The sequence below is a fragment of the Aspergillus pseudodeflectus genome (assembly GCF_044049435.1).
Source record: "Aspergillus pseudodeflectus strain CBS 756.74 chromosome Unknown BJX68scaffold_74, whole genome shotgun sequence".
Lineage (NCBI taxonomy): Eukaryota > Fungi > Ascomycota > Eurotiomycetes > Eurotiales > Aspergillaceae > Aspergillus > Aspergillus pseudodeflectus.
This window is the reverse complement of record NW_027263850.1, coordinates 63,693-83,844: the sequence shown is the minus strand read 5'-3', so window position 1 is coordinate 83,844 and position 20,152 is coordinate 63,693. Positions and strand designations below refer to the sequence as shown.

Here is a 20,152-nt window from a genome sequence, read left to right as displayed (position 1 = left end):
AAGGTGGAGCATTTCGGCGTGAACCAGAATTTCGCCGACGGCAGCATCCAAGATTTGGCCGAGGCCGCTGGTATATCTTGTGAGCGTCCAACAATGAGTTTGCGATATATCGACAGCGATCATAACCATGTATATACCACCGCAGACCCCTGCAGCTGGCACTGCCCTCCGCCCAACACCTCCAAAACTATTCACTCCACTGACCATCCGCGGCACAACCTTCCACAATCGCCTATGGCTCGCTCCTCTATGCCAATGGTCGGCCACTCGAGATGGCTGCATCACTGACTGGCACCTCATCCACATCGGCGGGATCATTCAGCGTGGACCCGGACTGGCAATCATGGAGTCTACGGCTGTCCAGAAGGAAGGTCGCATTACACCACAAGATATCGGCCTCTGGGACGACGCCCAGATCGAGGGCTTGAAGAAGATCACCGACTTTGCTCATAGTCAGAATCAGCTTATCGGTATCCAGCTCAGTCATGCTGGTCGCAAGGCTAGTACGCTTCCGCCCTTTGTGCATCGAAATGCCACGGCGACGAAGGAAGATGGCGGGTGGCCGGAGAATGTCTACGCGCCATCGGCTCTGCCCTTTAACGATGCATACCCTCAACCCAAAGAGATGACGGTTGATCAGATTCAAGAGTGCAAGGCCGCATTCGTGGATGCTGCACGGCGGGCCGTCAAGGCCAGTTTCGACGTCGTCGAGATCCATGCCGCACACGGATATCTGATCCACCAGTTCCTCAGCCCGATCAGCAACAGGCGTACGGACGAATATGGCGGCAGTTTCGAGAATCGGATCCGACTTTTGCTGGAGATCACCGATCTGGTTCGGGAAGCTATACCAACTGAGATGCCGTTGTTCGTCCGGATCAGCGCCACCGACTGGTTCGATGACTTGAAGGACAAATTCCCTGAGAGCTGGACCGTCGCTGATTCATGCAAGCTTGCTCCGATCCTGGCAGAACACGGTGTGGATTTCCTCGATGTCAGCTCTGGAGGAATTCACCCCGCACAGTCGACGAGCATCAAATCCGGCGATGGCTACCAGGTTCCGTTTGCAATTGCCATCAAACAGGCTATTGGAGATGCGATGCCGGTGTCTGCGGTGGGTGGGATTCGCACTGGGAAAATGGCGGAAGGGTTTCTCAACGATGGACTGGACGCTATCATGTGTGGTCGGTGGTTTCAGAAGTCGCCTGGTCTTGTTTACAGCTACGCAGAGGAATTAGAGGTCAATGTGAAGATGTCCACTCAATATGGCTGGGCGTTTAAGGGCCTCCAAAAATAGAAACTATATTCTTTTCGGGCTTACACTGTTATTGTTCTAGTACTATGCAACTAAGCAGGAATGCATCCAACACCTCCGAGATCGAGCAGCTCCTCATCCTGGAATCTGCACTGCCATTGCGGCGGCTCTCCACTGGGGTTCGTAAGAGTCACGTTTTCGGCACGAATATTGTCGCAAGACTATAACCGAGTTAGAAAACTCTTATACTAGTACAAAGGAAAGGGGGAAAGCTTACCTCTTCCGAGCCACAGATGAGCTGACCCGCAACAGGGTCATCAGCACCATTGGCAGTACCCCACATATTCTTGAAGAGGACATCGGTCAGGATAACCTTGGACGGATGGTCCTCGCACTCGCTCGCATTAATAGCTCCGTAGCATTGATCAATCTGGATAGCGAGGTTGTTGTTATCGTTGATCATCGTGTCATAGGTGACATTTCGAACATAACCGGCACCACCGCCACCAACCCACGGAGGGTTCCCCTTCTTGATGGCCTCCGCACCAGGCCAGACCTTGAGACGCGCAGCGGTGGTTGTGTTGGCCATGGTGTTGTTGTAGATGTACAAGTCGGAAACGATGTCGTACTGGTACGGGTAGTTACCGAGAGAGCCGACGGAGATGCCATGGGACCCGTTGCAGTGCAGGCCTTGGACGATGATGTTGGTGCTGTTTGGCTTGAAGGAGACACAGTCGTCGTCGTGGTTGATGTTGGAGTTTTGGATAACGACGTTGTCGGTGCGAAACGTATCCCAGCCGTCCAGGTTGGAGGCCCATGCCTCAGAGGTTGAGCGGGAGTAGATGTCCATGTCGGAGATGAGGATGTCAGAGCTGTTGGCGATCAAATTGTGCCACTGATTTCGTTTAGCTACACATCGAGCAATGGGAAGAAAGTACTCACGTTCGGCGAGTGCCGCAGCTTAAGCCCAGTAATGGAGCCTCCGTGCCAGCCGTCGGTCAGGAACAAAATGGGCCGAACGGTGCTTTTATTCGCCGCAGCCTCATCATACCACGCCTGGCCATTGCCGTGGATAGTTCCAGTGCCAGCGCCATACAGGTGAATATCCTCCCCACCCCAGACCCACCACGAGCAGGCGTCCTGGAAGTGGAAGTGGAAGAAGTTCTGCTGCCAGAACTCTAGGTCGGTGCCGAACTCGACGGTTCCGGTCAAGGCAATGTCGATATGCTTGAGGAACCGGAGATCCAGAGGGGTACGGATGGTGTATTCCTTGTCGAGGACGACAGTACCGCCGTTGTTGCATTTACGTAGAGCAGCACGAATCTTTGGGGCGTCGTCGTCGCCCTTGCGGCCGGGCTTGACGTGGCACACCTTGCGGCGATCTCGGCGAGTGTCGAGGGGAATCGCCTTGTATGGCTGGTAGGGACCTGGTTGAATGTTGGGACGTTGTGGGACTCTGGGGTCTTTGGGACCGGGATGGGCATCCGCTTGGGGGGTCAAGGCCAGGAGAAGGCCAGCGAGAAGGCCAACGGCGCGTTTGGCGATCATGATGGTGAGATTGAAGCTCGAGTTGCTGGTTGTTTAGCAGATCTTCCCGAATGAAGCCTTTTATACACTCCGATCACGAAGTATACTCATGCAATCGACAACCAGGATAATCAGGGTAAACGGGGTCTTGGAGGCTCAATTCCTCCGCATTCTTCCATCAATCACAGTCCAGCATTCCACCCCGGCTTTTCTCCAGATCCTCACCTCTCCACGTTTGCATATTTAGGCGGACCTGGCGGCTAAACACACGAGAGGGCGTTTGTGAAGGATTTATGAAGAAATTATTCCGTCAATCGAAGGCTTGGTGGGATAATGGCGCAAGCTTAAATGCTTCAAGCGACTAACAATGTTCTCATTTAGCCTGTTCTACCTGATGCCCGACTCTAACTTCAACCTCGGTCTCCGCAATCCGAAGACATAGTTGAATGTACTTGTTTTGTCTACTTTCAAGTCCTCTAACGCCTTCTGCACCACTTCAAGCTCCCGGCCAAAGTCCTTTGGCTCGAGAATGGCGGTACCGACGATTGTGGCCGTAAGGGCTGCCGAGTTGATTACGGAGCCCATGTGGATCAAGGGTGATTCTGGGACATTATGATGATGCAAAAGACATAAACAATGCACATCTCGTGCATAAAGTGGTGTGGTAAGCAAGCGGAGCCTCCCACCGATCGCTCGTCTCCCACCGGAATCCCCCACATTCAACTCGTCCCACACACGAGTTACAGCGCAATGCCCGAACAATTCCAGTGCCGATTTCCTGGCTGTAATGCAGCCTACGCCCGAAGAGAACATCTAAGTCGCCATACAGCCCAGCATGTACGACAGCGATCCTTCACCTGCCCAATGTGTGGAAATGAGTACGGCCGGAGGTAAGCAGCCCCTCGGCTGAGTGTGCTTACGACTCTAATCGCGCAGTGACACTCTTCGGCGACATATCCGGCAGAATCACGGCGTAAGCAGCCCGGTCAGTCGGGTTCGAGCGTGCGACAGCTGCCGTGCGTTGAAAGCCCGCTGCGATGGAGGATCGCCGTGCAGGGAATGTTCGCGCCGTCAGATTGCGTGTTCTCTCCGTGGCACCTGCACTGCAACTTCCAGTCGAGAGGAAAAGGAGAAACGGGCGATAGCGATGTACTGGAGCGTCTTCCATCCTCACTGGCCATTTGTGCACCAGGCCTCCTTCCAGAATTACGAGGAGGGACCGTTACTCGTCCAATCTATCGTCGCCATGGGGCTGTGGGCGACGGGCGAGGAGAGCGCTCGTTCGGCCGCCGTTGAGCTCCACAAAGTCCTGGGCGCAGCTCTGTTGGAACAACGGGTTCGTACTAACTGTTCCTAGTGCGAGATACATACTAACGACGATAATCAGGACAAGTGGGAATGCCCACATCTAGATCGCGCCTCCGACTTCTCGGCGTGGCCAATCCCTACCTTTCAGGCTATCGTACTATACATCCTGTTCGCACTCGTCTCCAAGGGCAGTGCCACGATAGGTTTCGACTTGAAGCCCAGTCTACCCCCAGCGGAGATGGACCTGCTCGCGTCTCTCGTCACAACCTGCAGGCACCTGGGAATGTTCCACTACCCGACCATCCTAGCGCAGTACTCGAATGATCATGTCAAAGCGTACATCTGGATCGGGGTGGAGGAGATCAAGCGATTCAACCTGACCCTATTCAAGCTATGTAGAAGTATAGCACCCTCGGAGGGTCGGTGTCGGCTCTCCGCGACCGAGCTGCAGTTTCCTCTGCCAACGGGCGAGGGGCTGTGGAGTGCTGTCACGTCTGCGGATTGGCATGCTGAGGCCGCGAAGGAGGGTACCAATTTGGACAAGACTCGGGGGCCGAATGAGCCTTGGATTTCCGAATCGGCAGAGCTTGTGCGATGTATTGACCCCGAGTCAGGATTTATCTGATAGAATCGCTGCATGTCGGCTGCTGTCGGATGGCGGCCGCCGAATGATCACTTACAAATGCAAAAACATACACTGCATCCTCAGTCCTCGTGGATAAATAGGCACTTTCGATCCCCTAGATTTCGACCATAAGTATTCCAAGTACCAGAATCGACATGGCTTCAGTCAACGCAAATGATATCTTCCGTGTAGATGGCCTCGTGGCCGTCATCACCGGAGGCGGTAGTGGTCAGTGCTAATTGGCCGAATTGAAAGACACTATACTGATGCCTTGAGAAGGAATTGGCCTCACAATGGCTCGTGCTCTCGCTTTCAACGGAGCACACAAGGTCTACATCCTCGGTCGCCGGCTTGATGTGCTTGAAAAGGCAGCCAAAGAACATCCCAGCATCGTGCCCCTCCGCTGCGACGTGATATCCAAGCAGGACCTACAGTCCGTTGTAGACCAGATCACGGCCCATGTCGGATACGTCAACCTCGTCATTGCCAACTCGGGCAGCATCGGACCGCCTGTACGGTTCAATCCTACTGCCTCGATTCCCGAGCTGCGCGAGACTCTCTTCACAAAGTTCTCCATGGACGAGATGAATGAGACCTTGCACCTTAACATCACAGCTGCCTTCTTCACAATGACGGCATTCCTCCAGCTTCTCGACGCAGGCAATCGACATGCGCTGCAATCTGGCTTTGGGCGGCCCATCACCGAAGGCAGCGAGGTTCCATCTATTCAGAGTCAGGTCATTTTCACGACGAGTATCTCTGCATTCAGCCGTCATTGGACCTCTTCGCCGCCGTACCTCACGAGCAAAGCCGCCATCATGCAAGTCACCAAGCACGCCAGCACGCAATTGGCAAGATTTGGTATCCGCGTTAATGCGATCGCACCAGGCAGTAAGTCTCATATCCCGTATGAGGCTTACTCCAACTAACGAGGTGAAAGTCTATCCTTCCGACCTTGCATCGGTGCTGATTCAGACCCGGACCCCGGAAACGGAGGCGTTTGACGATCAGAGATTCATCCCGGCTAAACGCTTCGGAGGAGATGAGGAGATGGCGGGGGCCATACTGTATCTTGCGAGTCGAGCGGGCAGCTACTCGAATGGTTCGATTTTGATCAGTGACGGTGGGCGGTTGTCGGTCATGACTGGAACATATTGAAGGACCAGGCTTTCCCGTTGGATCAAGCGGGCTTCGCACCAGTGCTACCTAAAATCTAGGGTATAAGACCACAAATGATATGGAGTGCTATTAGTTCCATGGATCTCTTGTCAGGTTTGTAACCATGAGGGGGCCAGTTTTCCTTCCAAGCGTTGATGGTGGGACTACAGAGGGAAGATAAGATCATCTCACAGACAGAGCATATCTCTTATATCCGCCCATAACACCCGTCGCTGATTGACTATCGTTTCAGAAGAATACCTGCATAGCCTCAGAACTGGTCGATTTCCTCGAGCGTCGCAGATTCCACCTTATACTCTAGCATCTGGCATTCCTCCAACTGATGGATAAAGTACTCCCAAGCAGTATCCTTCGTTGGGCGGAAATGGCGCAACTCCCGCTTGTATACCTGCTCTGCGGCTTCGTCCTCCCAGCACATAAAGCAATACAGCCGCCGAGCGGGGATTCCATGGAGCTCAACCTCATGTTGGCTATAGCCGCATACTCGGGTCAAAAGTCCGTCAGCGGGTGTTTTAGGCTCGTCGACCTCATTCCCTCCCGACTCCCGGGGCAACCAAAGCGGCCCTTCGATTCTGTTTAGTGACGCCTGAGACTGTGGCGGGAGGTTGGCAGGGAAATACGCGGTCATTATCTCGTAATAGCGCGGAGAGTCAAAGAATTGGGATCGATTGAGAGGTGGTCCTTGAGATCTTGAAATCAAATTCGTCGACACCCCGCTCTGCTCAAGGACCTCCTTAAGCGCCCGTCCAGGCTTCGTAGATGCGATCAGTTCATCGCGGTCAGTTCTACTGCGCCACTCTGTCCTGGGCGTTAATCAGGGGCTGTGACCTGAGTAGCGGAGAAAGACTCACGAATGATAACCCATTCAGACTCGCTCTTAAGTGGCTTGCCCGTTGCAACGAATTCACAGCCCTCTTGTCGTCGAATTTCTTTGAGGAGGGCACGCTGTGCCACCTTGCGTCTTTCCTTGGCTTCGGGATTGCTATCCTCGAGGATTTTGATTAATATCCATTCAATGACGGGCCCCTGGTGGAATACTTGCGCGGTATTCGTTATGGCGGGCTCAGGCGCGGCAGATTGAACAAGAAATCTGTTTGTGGGGGCATTCTTTCCCGCCCGTGAATTTCGGATATTTCGGCTTGTGGGGGGCGATAGATCCTTTTGTTCGGTCCTCTGGCGGGCAGAAGATCTGGTGATGGGTGGCATAAGAAGACAGTAATACGTTACCACAACAAGGATTAGGGTCAGGTCTCAAGTGATGGTGTTTACTTCTTCCTAGTGTACACGGTAAGCAGTCCTACCCGGAGTAGCATAATCTTGTCAGAAGTTCTCGTCAGGGGCCACCAAACTCGTCTCCAAATCCCACGAGGGACTCAGTCAGTGACAGTCACGCTCTTTCGGCTTTGTCGGCCGCCGCTATGCCCCTACGAGACTAGTACATACTGGAGAGTGCCGCCCGGCGCAGGGAGCCGACGATCGCCGTGGCTCACATATCCCAGCGTCAGCCTCGTCGGTCGATGATAAAGAAGCCGCACTCTTCCGATGCAGGTCTGTCAGTATGGCATCAAACCAACGACCTCGAGCAGCAAACGTATGTGTGCATTGCAAGGGCCGCAAGAAGAAATGCGACAAGGCGCTGCCAAGCTGCGGCTACTGTGCTAGGTACGGAGACACCCTCTTGGAATGCAGCGCGCATCGATGATCACAGAGCTAATTTTCGATAGAAAAGAATTGAAATGCCAGTACAGGCGTCCTAGATTGGCATTGCATCATGCAAGGCCAATCGAGGGTATCCCAGGGATTTATCAGAGTCTGGCCAGCGAGTCTGAGTTCAATCCAACTGTACGTCCATGGCTAGTTTATTCTGATTTCCTCAAATTCTCGAGTCCACGTACTCATTAATGGCCTGAAATCCAGATACGCCTCAGTGCAGCACCCAACCGATCAGAACGTACTCTTTCCCTTGAAGCCCAATGGGTCATCAGTACGACAGGAAGATACCTCGACGAGATCAGCGTACGGTATTTCCAGACCGTTCACCCTTACATTCCAATCATCTCTCGAAATCGCTTCCACACGAGGTTGCTCTCATTTGGAGCGACTCAAGAACCGGATTTTGCCATCCTGTTGCTTGCCATGTGCCTTGTCACATACCGCTCCGATCCAGGGAAAGATGTCACGGAACTATACCTCAGTGCCAGATCGCTCTTCTTGCAGGCGCAAGCTTTATGCAGGTCTTCGCTTCGTCTTATCCAGGCGGGGATCCTCTTGGCGGTGCATGAGTACTCCCGTCGTTCCCCGGAACAGGCGTTGATCACCATCGGCGGCTGTGTGCGTATGGCACATACGGCTAGGTTGCAGCAGCCGACTTGTCCCCCGGTACCAAAGTGTTCTAGCATGGTTGATCTGAATGATGAATCGGTTGATGAACATGCGAACACGTGGTGGGGATTGCTGATCTATGAGCGGTCTGTATGGAGCATCTTCACCGCGCCAAGATTGTGAGTTGCTGATGCCCAACAGGATGTTTCTCTGCGAACAAACCGTAATAGACCAGCCATTGCTATCCAAAATGCCAGACATCACCTTGACATCTTCTGCTCAGGACGGGTTCCACCAAGCAGCTCAAGCAGCATGGCTGCTCGATCGTGCACTTGACACATTGTCAACCCCAGACTCGGAAGACAGACACATGCGACTGCGAGGGCTGGATTTCAAACTGCAAAGAGTCTTGACAATAATGACTGAACCCTCATCCGGGGCGTCGACCGTCTTCTGCTGGGCAATCTCTATCGCAATTCGGTAAGAGGGCACACGGACTTGGTACGATCGTGCGATAGATGGCTAATCTTGGCCAGGGCGCTATACCTTGTTCATTGTTGGTTACTTGACCACCCACAGGACTGCAGCGAGCCGTCAGTCAAGGGCTCTTCCGTTGCGCTTGATACTTTGACCAGAATGGTTGTAGATATCGCCGATTTGCATGAGCGGCTGTTGCCAGACCAACTTGTCGCGCTTCCACCGACTTGTGGATATATAATGCGGGCAGCACTAAAGTATATCCAAAGTAAGAGCTCGGATTTAGACACGGGGCGAAAATTACTCAAGGTAGTCAATAATTGTTGGGGTATGGCACGATAGGATGCAAATATATATCTCTCTCTCCGTCGGCTTAAGAAGATTAGAGATTGTGTTCGGATAGTCGTATGCCGTTTCGACCTGATATCTTACAACCATTTCGACGACCTACTTCAGAATGTTGTCGTTGCTGCGGTGTGCAGTCCAGACCGTCGTCGACTCAACAAACCGGGGCCAATGGACAACGTGCGGGTCGGATGCGATTCCAGCTGTTTCCCTGTTTTGCGCGTGCAAGTGGAGCCAACACCGCGCTGTGATTGAGTGGGCCCATGACGCTTTCCCCTTTCTATGCGCGATCCGATGGAGCAGTGCGTCACAGCTTCAGCCTGCTCCAGATGATTGCAAATTCGATTTCAAACGAATGGTGACAAGTCTGCCTCGAAAAGTACGCCTCCCCAAACCAACGCCCTCGCACGTTCTGGATGAAGGTGCTAAGCGATCGTTTCTTTCGCGTGCTCAACCCCAGCACCCCCGGCTAGCAGGCCATGGAGGAATATCTCTCTCCAGCGCTTCGCCAGCCTCCGCTGCCCGACTCGGAGAGAAAGCGCCTGCGGGAGTTGTCCAGGTTCGCGACCCTTTTAGATTAACGTTCCATTGCATTTGGCTTATTGCGTAGGTATAGATACTATTGTACAGTCCGCGAACCATCAACGTTTGCCCAAGACTCACTTGCGACCCCCGCGGAGGAAAAGGAGGCTGGAATCGCCTATCTCTCGTCGGACATCACCCTCACAGCCCTCACCCAACTCGGCGTCTATCGCTTCGGATGCAATCGCTCCTTTGTCTCGCTCATTGATGGCGAAAACCAGCACATCATCTCCGAGGCGACCGCCTCCATCTCCCTGCGGGACAGGGAACGACACCGCGAGCTCGACGGCCTCTACCTCGGCGTTACCACCCTCGATTTGATCTTTGGAGTCTGTCCGCATGCGGTCAAGTTGTTCTCGGGGCAGGATGTTCCACATTTGCAGAATACGGAGAATGTGACGGCGAACAGTACGCGATACATTGTGCGCGACTTCACACGCGAGGAATACTTCAAGGAGCGCCCATACGTGACGGAATGGCCGCACTTCAGGTTCTACGCCGAAGTCCCCATCTACAGCCCGTCTGGCCATATCTTGGGGAGCTACTGTGTGGTCGACAATAAACCCCGCATGGAGTTCAGCGAGGAGGACGTGGTGGCCCTTCAGGAGATTTCCGATTCCATCGCCCGCCATCTCGACAATGTGCGAACTGTCCACTACCACCGACGGTCGGAACGCCTCGTCCAGGGACTGACGACGTTTGTCAAGCAACGTCCGGATAGCTGGGACGAGCCGCTACCTCCCATCCCCGGCGGCGAAGCTCTGTCGTCCAGCAACATGATGACACGCCACCGCTCCGAGGTTTCGCCCCCGGACCTTCTTCGCCTTGGCCAACTGTCTCTGAGTACTGAAGAAAGCTCACCGTTGTTCTCTAAAGAGGAATCTGGTGATCTAACCGATGCGACTTCCCTCTCGGTCGGCTTACGGGATGCCTCTCCACCCAAGCACATCACCGATACTGTTATCAATTCGTATTCACCAGAAAACTCTCTTTTCGATGGGTCGCAGGGAAGTAGCTCGCCGGGTCTGCCAGGCAAGGACACTGTTCCACTCTCGGCTCGCATCTCGTCCTTGTTCTCGCAGGCGAGCACCTTATTACGGGACTCCATGGCCGTGGACGGGGTTTTGTTTGTCGATGCCTGTCACTGTAATTCTGGAATGTTAGTATACCTTTTGAGATTACCATTCCCTTAGTGCTCAAATGACTAACCCCAAAAGTGCGCCTCCAAAGACAGATTTGGCCGACTGGGAGCCTCTTCCCAAGAATGCGGATCCCCGGCCTCGAAGCAATTCCCCCTGCTGTCTATCGGGCGCCCAGCAAGAAGAGACGCTCTGCGACACCTTTGGTCTGGCCCTGGACAATTACCAGCCTGCCTGCGGCCACAACAAGGCCTATGCTGTTCCGAGCTCGCTCCTGCAACACCTGATTGCGGTGCTTCCCCAAGGTGGAGTATTGCACCTGGACGAGGGGTTTGAGGGAGTCGACCCGGACTCTTTAGCCTCGACCCCACTGCAGTCTATCGAAGCGCCTTTTGGGATCAGCCAGACATCTCAGCCGTGTAAACGAAGCAATCCTCAAATCCTCGCAGCTCGTCTTGCGCAATGCTTCCCGCAAGCCAAGTCGCTGCTCTTCATCCCCCTGTGGGACTGGAACAAGGGACAATGGCTGGCAGGGACATTTGTCTGGACGAAAGCGGCCGACAATGAGCGGTCGTTAGGTCTGGACGAGCTGAACTACTTTAAAGTGTTCGGTGACTCGATCATCTCGGAAATCGCGCGCCTGAGCTGGTCTCAGAAGGAGAAGTCCAAGTTTGATCTCATCTCTTCCATCAGCCACGAGCTCCGTTCCCCTTTACATGGCATGCTGGCTAATACCGAGTTGCTGTCCACCTCGGCTCTCCAGCCTGAGCAGCGAGACATCGTCAAGGCATTGGAGACGTCTGGGGCCACTCTGCTCGATACGATGAACCATCTGCTCGACTTTGCCAAGATTAACAATCTCACTGTCATGAACAAGGGTGGCTCTTCTGTCACGAGCTTGACCAGTACGTTCCAGTTGGATGTCCTGGTGGAAGACGTGGTGAACAGCGTGTTTACTGGCATGAGACACGCCGCTGCCGCCTCAACGCCGGCCGAAAGCCCCGTCTCTGAATCCACACACGACACGTACAAGTCGAATCTGTCGGTCGTCCTACGAATCGAGGACCAGAATCAGTGGAAGGTGAAATCCATGACGGGTGCTTGGCGACGAATCGTCATGAATATCTTGGGCAATGCCTTGAAATATACCCAGGAGGGCTTCATCGAGGCCTCATTGTCCATGGTCAAATCAAGCGCTGATAGACCGTCGGACGTTGCCCACTTCTGTGTGACCGACACCGGACGAGGAATGTCGCAGGAGTTTTTGAGGAACAAGTTATTCTCGCCCTTTGCTCAAGAAGACTCCCTGTCCGAAGGTGCTGGACTCGGACTGAGCATCGTGAAACAGCTCGTCTCGTTCCTTGGCGGATCTATAGACGTCAAGAGCGAGTGGGGAGTTGGGACGCAGGTTGACATTTGCATCCCCATCAAATTGCTGCCTGCGAAACGGGGTTCTGCCGTCAGGGAGGAGACGAAATCTCTGGCTAAAAACAGCAAATTCTCGCTTATCGGACTGGGCGCGTACCCTGAGCTGTCTGAAGAGCCAACGGGCACCCTGAGTCCTAAGGCCAAGCGGAAGATCTGTCTGCAAAGCTTCTTCACGGATATTCTTGCGAACCAGCCTTCTTGGAGTGTCGCGGTCGTAGAGTCAATTGAAAACGCACATGGTGATATCGCAGTCGTCGAAGAAAAGGTGCTGAAGCAAATCACCAAAGACCAGACGCTGCAAAAGCTTGCAGAATCCAAGTTCACCCATATCATCTGTCTCTGTGACGGATTACCCTCTCTCGCCCTCGACAAACGCGTTGGAAGAGCACCGGTCGTCTATTTATCCCAACCGTGAGTGGCCCTCGAGTCCCATAGTGACTTCTCCTAATTTCTCCAGTTTCTCGCCGCAAAAAGTACTACAGATCCTCAGCAATCTCCCGGAACCCGAACCCTATTCCCAGCCGACTGAACTCCTTACCCCGCTGGCTGCTGCGGTTGAACGCTCTATTCCCACAAAGCCGCAGCTGAAGATATCGCCTACGAGCGCAGTGACCCCGTTGAGCGATGGGGACTTAACACCCAGCGACACGTCGCAAGTTCTCATCGTCGATGATAATGAGATAAACATCAAGGTACTTCGGATGCATTTGATGTTTTCCGCACCCCCGGCTAATCAGATTCCAGATTCTGGCCAAATTGATGTCTCGACTTGGCTACCAGCATGAAGCCGCGATCAACGGGCTCGTCGCCCTGAACAAATTCAAAGAATCCCCGGCGGCTTTTAAGGTGATTTTAATGGGTAAGCACCGAACATATTCCATCTCCCTGCACCATATCTAGCAGCTAATACGTATTTGTAGATGTCTCAATGCCCGTTATGGACGGTATAGACGCCACCCGGCATATCCGGGCGTTTGAACGAGAGCAATCCTTGACGCCTGTTAAGATCTACGCAGTCACGGGAATCGCCTCGGAGTCCATGCAGAAGGACGCATTGCTGGCAGGGGTCGACGAATACCTCGTCAAGCCTCTTTCCTTGCAGAAGGTTAGCACGATCATCAAACCTCACTTATCAGAGAAAGGGTGGAATCTCAGGAACGTATGATGAAACGATGTTGCACGATACGATATCATGACATGGTTTTTGATACCCGGATTATAGGTCGTTGAATATAGATCACATAAATCAATTTCGAATAGATCCGTTCCTGGACCCTGTAACTATCGCTATTTATGGATCACCCCGCACACGGCGCTTTATTAGTCCGCTCCAGCCAATGGAGTATCGAGCAAAGTGGCGCAGTGCTCCAAAATCCCTGGCAGCTGAACACGACAGAACCGTGGAACGTCAGGCGGTTCGGCTGATCAGTGGTGCAAAGGACACCATAATGCCTGGTAAAGTTTCCGCAAGGTACACGAGAATCCCCGTGCGACCTATATGACCCTGGACTAATCTGGTGTCCTGTGTCGATGTAGCGCCAGCATCCAGGCGGGCTGCCAGGATGCGGTCCAGGACTTCTTCCAGCGCCTCACGACCGATGAAAAATCGCTATTCCAGGCGACAGACAAATCCGAGCAATTAATCAAAGATCTCGTCGAGCTCGACGAGAAGCACAAGGCTTCCGTGTCCAGAAAGATCGTGCCAAATCTTCAGTCCTTCGTGACTGGGATCGACAGGTATGGCGGGGCCATGGATGTGATTGCGGGGAGTGTGGAACTGATGTCGCCGATTTGGGCCTGTTGTCGCGTTGTACTCACGGTTTGTTGGTCGTTGACATCTGTTTGCACGATGCCTGTTGATGAAGAGTCTAGGTTGCGAAAGAGTACAGCGAGTACTTTGACAAATTGTCCGAAATGTTCGAGGAAATCGGATACAACCTGACCCGTCTGCGTCGGTATCCGCGTCTTTATCCAGACAACGATGTCCTCAAGGAATCTATGGTCGGCATCTTCCAGGCGATCGTCGAGTTCTGCACCAAGGCCCGAGACGTCTTTCAGCAGGGCAGGACCCAGCACAGCACGCCTCGCGTGTTTAATTCGGTCGGACTCCGTGCAGCCTGGAAGCTGATATGGAAGCCCTTCAAGGTCCAGTTTGGTGGGATTATCGATCGCATCAAGGGGTCCATGTCGCGCATAGAGCACGAGGTTGATCTCGCGGAAAAGGAGCTCGCCAATGAAGGTCGGGCCAAGGCAGAGGCTGAGCGGAAACTCCAGGCTGCTCGATGGGATACGCTTGTTAATCGGCAGGAGCTCGCTCAGATGAATCAGTGGCTGGCTCCAGTCAATCCCGCTGTGAATCATAATTCGGCGACGAAGCTGCGGCAGCAGGGTACGGGGACATGGTTCGTGGACGGCGATGCGTTTTTGAAGTGGATTGACCAAGACAATTCGTTTCTCTGGTTGCATGCTATACGTGAGTCGAGTTTCCCAGGACAAGGTTGTATTTAACTGACGTATTGTCGCAGCCGGAGGAGGCAAGACGATTTTGGCGTCGACAATCATCGACTGGATTCGACAGCACAGGGAAAAGCCAGGCGTCGGCCTGGCGTACTTCTACTGCGACTACAAAGACAACCAAAAGCAATCGCCGACTCGGATTATAAGTACAATTCTGTCGATGATCGCAACCAAGAACGAAGACACTTTTCGGCGAATATATACCTTCTTCGAGGAGCAGTTTAGAGAGAACCCTGCATACACGCCGGAATTCGATGAGCTCCTTCACAGTTTCAGTGATTTTGTTGGAGATTCCTTTGATGAGCTGTATATAGTCGTTGACGCGCTTGATGAGACCGAAGATAGAGAGTGTGTGGCGTATGCGTTCAAGAAGATTGCGGAAACCTGCAAATCCGCGAGGGTCCTCGTGACAAGCCGGCATGAGATTGATATCGCCAGAGCATTCGAAGGCTTGGAGAACACGTCGATCGAAGCGACGGACATCGCGGGAGACATCGAGCTGTATATCCGATCGGAAGTGGGAGCAAAGATCAAAGGCAAGAAGCTCAAGCTTAGAGACTCCGGATTGCAAGATGTCATCTGCGAACGACTCATCCAGGGGGCGCACGGGATGTTCCAATGGGTCAAGTGCCAGATCGATCAGCTGTGCAAGCTGCGCAATGATCGTGCCATCCGCAATGCCCTGGACGATCTTCCAAAGACCCTGCACGATACGTACATCCGAATCCTGCGCAAGCTCGAGGCCGAATGCGCCGACGAGGTCGAGTCGGTCCAGCGTCTCCTCAGATGGCTGGTGCGCGGAACAAGGAATCTCACTCTTGACGAACTCGCCGAGTGCGTTAGTATTGACCCTGCCTCGGGGGAGGACACATTCGACTTTGACGCCGTCTTTACCGACCCCGAGGATGTCGTTGAGCTCTGTGGGAGCCTGGTCATTATTTCGTCAGAAGGCACGGTGGCGCTGGCGCATTACACAGTCAAGGAATTCCTCGTCTCAGATCACATCAGTGAAGTCATGCCGACCTTCTTTGTCGGATGCGACGAGGTACATGCGGAGTTGGCCTCTGTATGCCTGACCTATCTGTGCTACGACGACTTTTCCGGGATACCTGATGAGAATGGTGAGACTCTTTTGCAGAACTATGCCGAATACAAGTTCCTCAAATACGCTGTCCAGTCGTGGGGAGCCCATGCCCATCTCAGTGGGAAGAACGAAGCGGTGTTTGACTTGACAATGAGGCTTCTTTCGTCCGACAAAGATGAAGGCAACTACAGCATGTGGCGGCGCATCTATAAATTCCTCCACAAGGCGTCCGGGCAACGTGCCACGATCCCCAGTCTTTCGCCCCTGTATTTCGCCTCCTTGTTTGGACTTCCGGAGGCTGTGGCTTCTCTGCTCGAGGAGGACCCGGACTTGGACCGCATGGATGCGATGAAGGCTAGCTCCGCAGCTGGACATGATGCGGTGGTCAAGGTCTTCCTGGACCAGGAGACACCGACGGATCCGACCCTTTTGGAACAGTGTCTGTACGCAGCCTCGGCCGCTGGCCAGGACGGCGTCGTCAAGCTTCTACTCGGTGCCGGCGTCAATGTCAATGAACCGAGCGGCAAGCATGGGACGGCCCTCCAGGTCGCGGCTCTTGAAGGCCGTCATCATGTGGCATCTACCCTGCTTGGAGCCGGCGCAAACATCGAAATGACCAATCAACGATATGGTCGACCCCTGGCTGCTGCTGCGGAAAAGTGTCATACAAACACGGTGCAAGTACTGCTCGAGCACGGCGCGAAGATAAATGGTCGTGGTGGGTGGTATGGGTTTCCGCTTATATCTGCGATTGTCGGCAGGAATATGCAGCTCGTCGACATGCTTATCGATCGCGGAGCGGACGTGAATGCGATGGGTGGGAGGTATGGCTGTCCCCTAATGGCTGCGGCTGCGATGAACATGCTCGATTTGATCCAGTCTTTGGTTAATCGCGGTGCGCGTGTCAACGATGAGAATGACAAGGGCTCCGATGCCCTGTACGCTGCCTGTGTTGCGGGCAATCTGGACGCCGTTCAGCTCCTTCTGGATCTTGGTGCAGATGTGAATGCAAAGGGCGGAAAGCATCGAAATGCGCTCAATGCAGCCAGTGCCATTGGGAACATCGACATCGTAAACCGTCTCCTTGCCGCGGGAGCAGACGTCGATTTCTTCGATGAGCACTACGGCAATAGTATCCAAGTGGCTGCAGCGGCCGGTCACGACGAGGTCGTTCGCGTACTCGCTGAGGCTGGAGTCGATGTGAATGCGCCCAGTGGAGATCGCGGTACAGCCCTCGTGGCGGCCGCTCAGAACGGACATACCAAGATCGTCGAGCTTCTCTTCGAACTCGGCGTCCCATCCGGGGATACGTATGAAATGACCAACGCTCTGATGGTTGCCGCTCGAAAGGGATTCTCGGAGACCGTCAAGCTCCTCGTAGATCAAGGAGCCTGCATGGACGACGTCAGCACTCTCGCCACATATCCCAAGTCCAGTGCGTTGGAAGCAGCCGCGACAAAGTCCCATCTCGACACAGTAAAGCTGCTCTTGGACCTGGGCGCTGATGTGAACTACGAGAACGAGGGTGAATATGGCACTGCTCTCATCGCGGCCATTCTTTGTGATAAGCCGAACTCTGAGGTCGTAACTGCTCTTCTGGACGCTGGAGCGGACGTCAATGCCACAGTGGACGTGGGGCCCTCGACCGGTGGGTGTGCGTTGGGTGCTGCCATATTCCGCGACGACTACGACCTTTGCGTTGATCTCATTAACCGTGGCGCGGACGTTAACGTGACCAACTTTGCATCCTACAACTGCCTCCAGCTTGTCGCAGTTCACCAAAAGGATCGGTTGTTGGACGTATTAGTCGACAACGGCGCGGACGTTAACCTGGCAACCGAGGCTTCCGACGACGAAGAAGGGGACGACGGCACGGTGACTGCACTGCAGACGGCCGTTCTGTACGCAAGTAAAGAGCTGGTGGAGAGGCTGATCAAGCTGGGCGCCGATCTGGTAGTCGATATTGAAGATGCTAGGTATACATCTGCTCTGCAGGTCGCCGGTGTCCGCGATGATCCGGGGATTGTCCAGATGTTGTTAGATGCAGGCTGCGGCGTCAACGAAAGTGGAGGACTGTATGGGACAGCCTTGCAGGCAGCGGCTCATTTTGGCTGCATGGAATCGGCCCGGGTTTTGCTCGAAGCTGGCGCGGATGTGGACGTGGCCGACGCCGGGTCCAAAGGCAGTGCGCTCATGGCAGCGACTGTAAGGGAGCACACGGAGCTCGTCCAGCTTCTAATACAACACAAAGCCAACGTCAATCTCGTCGATGATAGCGAAAATGCCTATCCCCTCCAGGCGGCCGCGTTCTACGGCTACGACGAGATTGTCGATGCCCTCGTAGCCGCAGGCGCCGATCCCAACCTCGTCGGCGGCACATATGGGACAGCACTCCAGGGCGCCGCCAAGTCCGGAGAGCTGGACATCTCTCGCGTATTGCTGGAGGCAGGAGCTGACCCGAACATAGTCAGCGGGCGATGCGGCACTGCCCTGGCTGCCGCCTATACCCATGGATACTACCAAGTCATCCACCTTCTTTACGAACACGGAGCCTCCAATGGCCTTCAGGGAGGGGAGTTCGGTACTGCACTGGGTGCTGCTATGATGGGCTCTTGCCAGACTCTGGTCATTACGCTTCTCCGAAGACACGATGCCAATCCCGACCTTGCTTCACGCAAGTACGGGTCTCCGCTGCAAGCATATATTTGCTCACGGAGAGCTGACGATGTGTTCGAGACTCTATTGGATATCGGTTCCGATGTGAACGCACATGGTGGGATGTACGGCACACCCCTGATTGCAGCAGCTGCGCACGGGGACGAGGAAGAGGCCACGGCGTTTCTGGAAGCGGGGGCGCAGGTCAACATGTACGGCACGTTTTACTACCCAACGGCTCTGCATGGTGCAATTCACAACGGGCACCTGTCGCTGGTCAAACTATTCGTCGAACGTGGAGCAGACGTTCATGTCAACGACTCGTACCATGGTTCACCCCTAGAGTACGCAGCGAGCCAGGCCGAGCTGCCAATTCTCCGCTATCTTCTGAAACATGGCGCCGATATCAAGGCTCAGAGTAAAGGGAGATACCACAGCGTCATGCAAGCAGCAGCTATTAGTGGCCACGAGACAACAATAAGATATCTGGTTAACCGGGGCGCTGATCTTCATGCAAAGGGCGGCAAGTACGGCTCGGCCTTGGTAGCAAGTGTCTTGAGCAGCGACCCCGATACTGTCGAGCTTCTGCTGAAGAAAGGAGTCGATGTGAATACGCGCGGAGGTATCTTTGGAAACGCACTTCAGGCAGCCGCCGCGAGGGGATCGATACCGTTGGTTCTCCTACTCCTCCGATACGGCGCGGATATCAACGCAAAAGGGGGCAAATACGGAACTGCCCTCCAGGCAGCCTGCGCCTACGGGGACTACGAACTTGTCGAGCTCCTGATTGAGCGAGGAGCGGAGGTGAATGCTACTGGAGGTTTGTGTCGAACACCCCTCCAAGCGGCTGCACTGTTTGGTTATGATTATCTGTGCGAGCCACTCATGAAGAATGGAGCCACCTGGAGCCTGGTTGACCGTGGCCTGCTTCACTTCACACCGGACCGACTCGATGGTGCCGACGAGATACTACAGACTGCTCGGGAAGCAGAAGCAAATGGATGGCCCGAGGAGGAGGAGTCCGAGGATGAATGGGAGGATGAAAAGGATGTGGAGGACGAGGAATCCGAGAGCGATTCTGAGGAAGACATACTCACCTGGGATGTCGAGTCTATTCCTCGATGCAGCGAGCCCAGTCGCCCTATTATCGTTGCCAACGAAACCGATAAACCCACAGCCAGAACGAATAGTCTTGTGACAAAAGAGCCTTTAGTGACCGTTGCAGAGACTGCGGACTGGACGGCTTTGGATTGGCTTCAGGTGGAATTTGGTGAAGATGGCGATCTAGCCTAGACACAATATCGTAGTCTATAAGGAAGAATGAGAATTAGCCAGAACACCTTACTTTCGACGATATGGGGGCGTAAGAAACAGACCAGTCGAGACTTCGAGTACCCAGAGATCCAGCCTTTTTACTTAGCGTAGGCTTTTACTCTGTAACCGGATTCGGGTAAAGTTGGTGCGTAGAATCGTCTAGACTGTTCAGAGGCACTGAAGTGACTTCATCCTCCATAGCGTATTCGCGGGATTCCCCCACATGCCAACTCGAAGTATACGAGGTGCAGGAGGGAACCCGCTGCACGGAACTTGGAGTCACCCCGAGTTTCTCAGTCGTGGTCGGCCATAAAAAGAGCATAGAGGACCTGCGATCTCAATCGTGAAACACCACTTTCGCTCATCCTTGTTACGTGGCATAACCATATAGTTGA

The 20,152-nt window shown here is 54.0% G+C and overlaps 8 protein-coding genes across 8 annotated transcripts; 6 read left to right on the top strand and 2 right to left on the bottom strand.

Moving 5' to 3' along the window:
- Window positions 1–120: 120 nt before the first annotated feature.
- On the top strand, window positions 121–1,297 carry BJX68DRAFT_279395 (NADH:flavin oxidoreductase/NADH oxidase; the record flags this gene model as incomplete). Its single annotated transcript, XM_071048726.1, has 1 exon — window positions 121–1,297. The coding sequence occupies exon 1, from the start codon at window positions 128–130 to the stop codon at window positions 1,295–1,297; it is 1,170 nt and encodes a 389-aa protein (XP_070893537.1). The 5' UTR covers window positions 121–127.
- Window positions 1,298–1,347: 50 nt separating this feature from the next.
- BJX68DRAFT_279394 (Exopolygalacturonase X-2) lies at window positions 1,348–2,803 on the bottom strand (the record flags this gene model as incomplete). The annotated part of the gene is made up of 3 exons (XM_071048725.1): window positions 1,348–1,476; window positions 1,533–2,150; window positions 2,198–2,803. 3 exons carry the CDS (start codon window positions 2,801–2,803, stop codon window positions 1,348–1,350), a joined length of 1,353 nt encoding a protein of 450 aa, XP_070893536.1.
- A 729-nt stretch (window positions 2,804–3,532) lies between these two features.
- Window positions 3,533–4,715, top strand: BJX68DRAFT_258861 (Zn(II)2Cys6 transcription factor; the record flags this gene model as incomplete). Its single annotated transcript, XM_071043607.1, has 3 exons — window positions 3,533–3,672; window positions 3,719–4,118; window positions 4,170–4,715. 3 exons carry the CDS (start codon window positions 3,533–3,535, stop codon window positions 4,713–4,715), a joined length of 1,086 nt encoding a protein of 361 aa, XP_070893535.1.
- A 96-nt stretch (window positions 4,716–4,811) lies between these two features.
- BJX68DRAFT_279392 (SDR family NAD(P)-dependent oxidoreductase) lies at window positions 4,812–5,873 on the top strand (the record flags this gene model as incomplete). The annotated part of the gene is made up of 3 exons (XM_071048724.1): window positions 4,812–4,943; window positions 4,995–5,606; window positions 5,656–5,873. The coding sequence occupies exons 1-3, from the start codon at window positions 4,871–4,873 to the stop codon at window positions 5,871–5,873; spliced, it is 903 nt and encodes a 300-aa protein (XP_070893534.1). The 5' UTR covers window positions 4,812–4,870.
- Window positions 5,874–5,894: 21 nt separating this feature from the next.
- Window positions 5,895–7,255, bottom strand: BJX68DRAFT_198490 (uncharacterized protein). The gene is made up of 3 exons (XM_071037527.1): window positions 6,937–7,255; window positions 6,746–6,876; window positions 5,895–6,692 (listed from the first exon to the last, which is right to left on the bottom strand). Exons 1-3 carry the CDS (start codon window positions 7,098–7,100, stop codon window positions 6,145–6,147), a joined length of 843 nt encoding a protein of 280 aa, XP_070893533.1. The 5' UTR covers window positions 7,101–7,255; the 3' UTR covers window positions 5,895–6,144.
- A 21-nt stretch (window positions 7,256–7,276) lies between these two features.
- On the top strand, window positions 7,277–8,734 carry BJX68DRAFT_198474 (Zn(II)2Cys6 transcription factor). The gene is made up of 4 exons (XM_071037526.1): window positions 7,277–7,556; window positions 7,619–7,736; window positions 7,812–8,362; window positions 8,418–8,734. Exons 1-4 carry the CDS (start codon window positions 7,453–7,455, stop codon window positions 8,698–8,700), a joined length of 1,056 nt encoding a protein of 351 aa, XP_070893532.1. The 5' UTR covers window positions 7,277–7,452; the 3' UTR covers window positions 8,701–8,734.
- Window positions 8,735–9,384: 650 nt separating this feature from the next.
- BJX68DRAFT_247740 (hybrid sensor histidine kinase/response regulator) lies at window positions 9,385–13,426 on the top strand. The gene is made up of 6 exons (XM_071041818.1): window positions 9,385–9,597; window positions 9,649–10,779; window positions 10,838–12,598; window positions 12,645–12,879; window positions 12,932–13,046; window positions 13,108–13,426. The coding sequence occupies exons 1-6, from the start codon at window positions 9,518–9,520 to the stop codon at window positions 13,350–13,352; spliced, it is 3,567 nt and encodes a 1,188-aa protein (XP_070893531.1). The 5' UTR covers window positions 9,385–9,517; the 3' UTR covers window positions 13,353–13,426.
- A 171-nt stretch (window positions 13,427–13,597) lies between these two features.
- BJX68DRAFT_198434 (ankyrin repeat domain-containing protein) lies at window positions 13,598–19,837 on the top strand. The gene is made up of 3 exons (XM_071037525.1): window positions 13,598–14,006; window positions 14,060–14,660; window positions 14,713–19,837. Exons 1-3 carry the CDS (start codon window positions 13,938–13,940, stop codon window positions 19,734–19,736), a joined length of 5,694 nt encoding a protein of 1,897 aa, XP_070893530.1. The 5' UTR covers window positions 13,598–13,937; the 3' UTR covers window positions 19,737–19,837.
- The last annotated feature ends 315 nt before the right edge of the window (window positions 19,838–20,152 follow it).

Excerpts from the sequence above, each read along its gene's own strand:
- BJX68DRAFT_198490 (XM_071037527.1), bottom strand. The coding sequence starts at position 7,100 with ATGCCACCCATCACCAGATCTTCTGCCCGCCAGAGGACCGAACAAAAG. Across the intron at positions 6,877-6,936 it reads CCCGCCATAACGAATACCGC|CAATCCCGAAGCCAAGGAAA; the intron begins GCAAGTATTCCA and ends CCTCGAGGATAG. Across the intron at positions 6,693-6,745 it reads GTCTGAATGGGTTATCATTC|AGTGGCGCAGTAGAACTGAC; the intron begins GTGAGTCTTTCT and ends CGCCCAGGACAG.
- BJX68DRAFT_198474 (XM_071037526.1), top strand. The coding sequence starts at position 7,453 with ATGGCATCAAACCAACGACCTCGAGCAGCAAACGTATGTGTGCATTGC. Across the intron at positions 7,737-7,811 it reads AGTCTGAGTTCAATCCAACT|ATACGCCTCAGTGCAGCACC; the intron begins GTACGTCCATGG and ends CCTGAAATCCAG. Across the intron at positions 8,363-8,417 it reads GGATTGCTGATCTATGAGCG|GATGTTTCTCTGCGAACAAA; the intron begins GTCTGTATGGAG and ends GATGCCCAACAG.
- BJX68DRAFT_247740 (XM_071041818.1), top strand. The coding sequence starts at position 9,518 with ATGGAGGAATATCTCTCTCCAGCGCTTCGCCAGCCTCCGCTGCCCGAC. Across the intron at positions 9,598-9,648 it reads CGCCTGCGGGAGTTGTCCAG|GTATAGATACTATTGTACAG; the intron begins GTTCGCGACCCT and ends CTTATTGCGTAG. Across the intron at positions 12,599-12,644 it reads GTCGTCTATTTATCCCAACC|TTTCTCGCCGCAAAAAGTAC; the intron begins GTGAGTGGCCCT and ends TAATTTCTCCAG.
- BJX68DRAFT_198434 (XM_071037525.1), top strand. The coding sequence starts at position 13,938 with ATGGATGTGATTGCGGGGAGTGTGGAACTGATGTCGCCGATTTGGGCC. Across the intron at positions 14,007-14,059 it reads GTTGTCGCGTTGTACTCACG|GTTGCGAAAGAGTACAGCGA; the intron begins GTTTGTTGGTCG and ends TGAAGAGTCTAG. Across the intron at positions 14,661-14,712 it reads TCTCTGGTTGCATGCTATAC|CCGGAGGAGGCAAGACGATT; the intron begins GTGAGTCGAGTT and ends GTATTGTCGCAG.